Below are 6222 nucleotides of genomic sequence, written 5' to 3' on the forward strand. Positions count from 1 at the left end.
CTATCGTCCGTCTGTCCTTGAGGACAGACGGGCTTTCTACCGTTCGTCCGTTCGTAAAGGACGGACGAGCTTGCTACCATCCCCTCGTCCATAAAGGACAAGGGAGGTTACTACGTCTCCGCCGAGTGGAAGAACGTACCGTCACCAGTCAAGCCCAACCGTTGTGAAATGCAAACTTCTACATCAATTACGGAAGTTACTTCCGAGCCTGTTGGATTCCTCAACTGTAGGAACGGTTACCAAATAAGTAACCACTTCCCGCATACTATATAAGCACACGCCAATGAAAGAGTAGGGCATTCTGTTCTTGGGAAAACTGAGTTTACATTTTTCAGTCAAAGACCAACTTCACCATCGGAGGGTTCTTGGCCGGCTTCCACCGGTCTCCTCTGAGTTTTTGCTTGTTTTCTCAGGATCCAGTCGCAAGTTTACCAAGACCCGGCATTTTCAGTCCACTGATATCCCAGGATTCATCAGATTGTTACTGGTTGTACAAATACTGACTTATAGTTTGATTGTGATTCACGAAGTTGGACTTTAAGATATGTGTTCATCCTAGGTGGTGAAGATACATATTAAGCGTAAGTATTATCTCATTAGAGAGATATGAGTACGTGAGATGTAGTAGTAGAAAATATAATTTATGCAATAAATCTGGCTGAAACTTGTTTCCAAACCTTGCCTTAGAGTGATTGTGAATTACTCTAAAGGGAAATAAGTGTTGGATATATGGTAAATTGTCTTTGAGGGCAATTGGGAGATTGTTGGAGTTTATGCCCTAAAATCCAATTTATTGGCATGTCATAAATAATTAAATTGTTTAATTATATGAGACTATTTATAAATGAACTAATGAGACATTATCATAGTCCTTGAGATGCATTGTATGGGATTTATGTAATTTAGTTACAAAAGATATAAATCACAAGTTCTTTGTAAACTCAAAATATAGTTCGTAGTCGGTGATGAAATTGGGCATTTCATCTGTGAAGATTATAACACATCAACTAAGATGGTTTGTCTTGATCATAGAAGCGGAGACTTCCAGTTGATGTGTTGATGTGTCTTAAATATTAAGACATATTAAACTGGACCGCTGTGAAATTAATTATTCAATCAACAATTGTCACCTGAATGATTAATCTCATAACTTCTAATTTCATAAACTCTCAATCTTGAGAGGATACTGAACTCGATCATGAATCATGAAATGTAGATTATTTTGATATATCAGGAGTGGGATCTAATATTGACGGTCAAAACCTCAGTATGTTGGGTAATCACACGTAGTGTTAGGGGAACACATATTCTCAAGATGGAATCCATAATCTCTTTTTATAGAGACACAAAATATTCCTTTGAAATAAGTTTGATGGGAACTGGTTATTCAAAGCGCCCACTTTAGTAAGGAGTTACTAAATTTTACATTTATTGACATCAGATTTCAATAAATATGAATAACTAAAAGATTAAATCGGGTACTCAAGGATAAAATAGTTGTTTACAAAGTGACAGTTCATTATGACTTTGTTCACTATGGATATTTCTTGGAGGGGTCAAATGATATCATTAGAGTCCTGCGATATAATTTATTAATAAGGCCTAGAATGCAATTATATTTATATAATGGTATTAAATATAATTGATGGTAACTTTAGACTTGTCAAGAGTTGATAGATAAACCCAAGGCCCATTGGAGCTAGAATTTTATTTGTTCCCTTTGGTCCCATCTCAAGCCACAAACTAAAAATCAATTAGACAGGCCCAGAAGGCTAACCTAATTAGATAATTAGTTTTTATTTAATAAGAGTTATTAAATAAAGCAACTACCAAGGTAATTAGAATGTACATATAATGAAAAGAAAAGAAAACAGTTTTTCCCTGCAACGAGAAGAAGAAGAACAATATCTTTTTTTAAGAAAATAACTTTTCTTTTGAGAATTAACATACATAAAGACTGATTGAGAGACCACTTATCTTGGGCACCATGTGGAATTGGGATGTTGATTAAAGGTATTCTCAAGTCTTGGTTTTGAATTTCACTGCATCAAAGTACATTTGTTATTCTTTGTTCTAGAATTCAAGGTTACATGTTATCTCTCATGAATGAAGTAGATCCGTGTTTGTTGCTTCCGCTGTATGTTTGTATGAGATGCAAAACCAGATTTCCCAACAATTGTAACATAGAAACTAAGCAAAGAATCAGAATGGGTGTGCTTGAATATAGAGAAAAATATAACATTGAGGAACAGAATCGAGGAGATTGGGAGCGAGATTGGATTCTTTTTGCAGTTTGGAGATTTTTTTTCTTCTTCTTCTTTTGCTTATTTATTGCTTCTCTCTCTCTCTCTCTCTCTCTCTCTCTCTCTCTCTCTCTGTGAAAATGTGAACTAAGCAAAGACATACTCAAATCCAAAAAACCCAGCAAACCCACCACCATATCTCAACCCATAACCACCTACATTATAAATCTACCCAATCTCTAACCTTAGATCTACCATAACCACCACCTCAGCAACAAAACTCAAACCCCAAAAAAACCCCAGCAGACCCACCAGGGCACCACCATATCTCAACCCACAATGACCCCCACTACAAATATACCTATATCAGAACCCATTACCACCATTGAAAACCACCATTGGCCACGAACTCACCCAAATCCACAGCAACAAAACCCAAATCCAAAAAACCTTTAGTAAACCCACCACTCCATTGGAACCCACAAACACTATTGCTGCAAATCTAACTTAGCCCACAAATCTATTAGTTGAGACCACAACCACCATCTCAGCACCATCGCTACAAAGCCCACCACCACAAACCAACACCATAAATTAGAACTCAAAACCACTGCGAACCCATGCTCACACCACCCAAATCAAACCATTGTCGACCATCGCCCTCAAGCTCCTCTTACTTGCCTTCAAGAACGTCGTCACGATGTTAGGTGTGGAGGACCTAGACGCGAGAGAGAGATAAGCTTGAGAAAAAAAAGAGTAATGGAGGCTAACGGAATTAGGATTAAATTTTCTTTAAGGACTAAAGTGGTCAATTTTAAAGTCTTATGGATCTGGTTGGCATTAGACCAAACCTCAGAAAGTGTAAGTGGAATTTACCCTAATTTTTATCAATTACAAAATTTCGCACATCTTTTCAAGAAATTTATAGTATTCTCCAAATTTTCTATTTTCCGTAAAATATTTTAATATAAGTGAATTTTTCTCTCCCCATCCAAATTCTCCATTTGAATTGAGGGGAATGGAAAATTAGACACCCCTCCAACCCCTTCACTCTCTTTAAATAGGCATTCCAATAGGCTTATAATTAAACTCCCCTTATTCCGCCCTCTCTCCTACCGTCCATCCAAATTCATTGTAAATCTCGTGGGGCGGATCGGTTGCATTGACAATAGCATGCTCAAAATCGCATCCATATTTCTCTGTAGGTAGATTGAGTGAGAGATCACTAGGTTTTTCATGTTAATCAACCAAAGTTAGGACCGAAATTAGAGAAAAGCTTGAAGCATTGGGTTGCCGAGAAAGAGATGACGGAAGAGAGTGGGAGAAGGCTGTATTTATTTAGTTGTTTTTCTTTTTCTTATCATTTTACATCTTATTTCCTTTTTAAATATTTTAATGTACTCTAATTATAGTATATATTATTTTTACTTTTACTCAAATTGAGTTAAACAACGAAAATATTTGATGTATTTGAAGGTGTAAATTGCATATTTTCATAGTCGAGAAATTGATCTAGAAACGACCCCAATTTCCAAGAGTGTAAAGTAAAATGCATTTGAACTTTTGATTCTTTGAATACTTATTAAGCTATTTTGTTCATTTCATTTCAACTTATCACAACCTGGGCTCTGTACGTAGCTTAATTTCCTTCTGAATGCCTTGTTGAGTTAGCTGGGCCTAACCCATAATCCCATATATCCTATTTTATATGATCATTTCAATGGCAGAAAGAAGTTAAAGAACAGGACCATTAGAGCCGTGGGTCTGTGTTTTTGTCTTGTGTCTAAAAGGTAATCGCCCTGGCAACATCACTTTCCCTCAAAATTCTCGTAACCTTTTTTAGGGTTACTGCTTTCCAAACCCAGAAACAAACAACCAATGAACAACCATACATCCTTAACCAATGCTTCAAAGAAGAAAAACAGAACCCAAAACCATAAGTGGGACAAACAGAGCCTTTTGGATCCAAAGTCAACGCAAAGATAGCTACCAAACAAACACTAAGAATGTCTTTGGAGTATATTATCTACATGAACTATGAAAAAAAAAAACAAAAAACCCAAAATGTCAACAGCAACAAATTAACCAGCTTTTATTATAAAGAAAGCAAACTTGGAGGACAAAGACATAAAATTAAACACAAAATGATAAATGGAACAGCTCAATCTTTACTTGCAAGAAAGTCAAATATAAACATGTAGAGAGTAGCTACAGTAAGCTAAATATAACAAGAACATAAGATCTCCATCAGAAGAAGTACATGACAAGTTTGATTAATTAATCTTGCGAAAACCCTAAAGATCAACTTTGAGTTACTTTCACTGTCAACAAGAAACAAAATGCTGTTAATTTTTTGAGCTAGTAACTAGTAAAAGTGACAGGTTTCTGGAAAGAGCTCAACCATTCTGAACCCTAGCTGCAAATGCATTCAAAAGCTCAGGATACTGAAAGATATCATCCAACATGGACTCCGGCCCAACCTGAAGATTCACCGCTGGCATCTCATAACCAAAGGGCATAGCTGCTTGTGAGCTAAAAGCCTCGTTTTTGAACCCATTGAAATTCTCAAACTGATGTGGAAGTAGTGGAACCCCTTGATAGTCAAACGAGCAACCAAAATGGTCGTTCTTGATGCCCCTTCTCATTCCCTCGAAAGATTGAGCAACAGACATGTCAGAAATGAGTGGAGGACTGGTTTCAAAGTTGGTGCAAGTTTGTGTTTTTGGAGGGTCACACTTCTTGGACAATGGTTTTGGAAAAAACCCATGAATAACTTCTTCTAATAACCCTGAATCTGAAGGCTCTTTGGGAAAGAACTCGGAGCTGTCACCCAAAGATTGAGTGGGAATTGCTCTATCAGCACCTCCGGTGTTATAACTCTGATTGTTGTCAATAACTGGAAATGACATGGAAGAAGAGTTTGTGAAGGTTTCAGAGATGTTAGAATTAGCAGAGGGATGCACCAAAGAAGACGAAGAGCCATTAAAGTAAGGAAACTGGTCCATGGAAGAGACCAAGGAAGATGGATTCGAAGAAGAAGAAGAGCTAAGAAGATCACAAAGCAGAAGCATATTCAGAGAACCATTTCTCTGTGGTAAAGACCCAGAGAAATCACCATAAGGTGAAGACCAAGTGGGACCAAACTGACGATGATGATTTGGTGGGGTCTTACCAGACGGCTGAGAATGTTTAGCAAAGTTGAAAGAAGGCAAGAGATGGTCGGTGACAGAGTGATGAGTGGGTGAAGTTGGGTACACGAAATTGGTTCGAGCCTTGAGTCCACGCATGGCTCGAGCTGCACAGTCATAAGCACAAGCAGCTTCCTCAGCTGTGTCAAAAGTACCGAGCCAGCGGCGTTCTTTTGATTGTGGGTCCCTGATCTCAGCAGCATAGCGACCCCATGGCCTACGGCGGACCCCACGGTATCTCATGGTGGTACCACCACCACCACCACCACCACCACCGGTGCTATTGGTTTCTCTTATGGTCCTCTTGTTGTTGATGTTTGTGGTGGTGGATGAAGTGGTGGTGGGTGGTGTTGTTGTGGTGGGTGTGATGGTGGTGCATTTCTTGGTGTTGTGGTGGTTCTGATGGTCAGTGATGGGTTCAGACGTGTGGGTCAGACCGTTTAGCCGCCTAAATGCTTCTTCCATGTTTTTTGTTTGTTTGTGAAGAATGTTCAAGGAGGTTTGAGAAGAAAGGTCGAACTTCGAAGCTATAGCTGATAAAGCCTATGGAATGGAATGAGTCACAGTCAGAGAGTGCTTGGCATTTCCATTGGGGTGTCCGTGGGTGTATATATAGTGTAACTATTATATTATATACACATATTTAAATAAATACAATAAAGTAGTGGAAAAAAAAAAGAAATAATAATAAATGAAAAAAAAAAATAATGCACTGACCAAATTTCGAAAAGTAACATCTGTCCTCAATGTACTATTAGTTTTTGTATCGATTAATTATTTTGAATAAATTT

General features: G+C 37.9%; 1 protein-coding gene across 1 annotated transcript; it reads right to left on the bottom strand.

The window, feature by feature from the left end:
* Positions 1 to 4339: 4339 nt before the first annotated feature.
* On the bottom strand, positions 4340 to 5997 carry LOC115982368 (ethylene-responsive transcription factor ESR2-like). Its single transcript, XM_031104944.1, has one exon. The coding sequence runs from the start codon at positions 5894 to 5896 to the stop codon at positions 4640 to 4642; it is 1257 nt and encodes a 418-aa protein (XP_030960804.1). The 5' UTR covers positions 5897 to 5997; the 3' UTR covers positions 4340 to 4639.
* Positions 5998 to 6222: the final 225 nt, after the last annotated feature.

This window comes from Quercus lobata, chromosome 3 (assembly GCF_001633185.2).
Source record: "Quercus lobata isolate SW786 chromosome 3, ValleyOak3.0 Primary Assembly, whole genome shotgun sequence".
Lineage (NCBI taxonomy): Eukaryota > Viridiplantae > Streptophyta > Magnoliopsida > Fagales > Fagaceae > Quercus > Quercus lobata.

What these genes read in the sequence shown, in the direction of transcription:
- LOC115982368 (XM_031104944.1), bottom strand. Translation starts at nt 5,896, where the DNA reads ATGGAAGAAGCATTTAGGCGGCTAAACGGTCTGACCCACACGTCTGAA.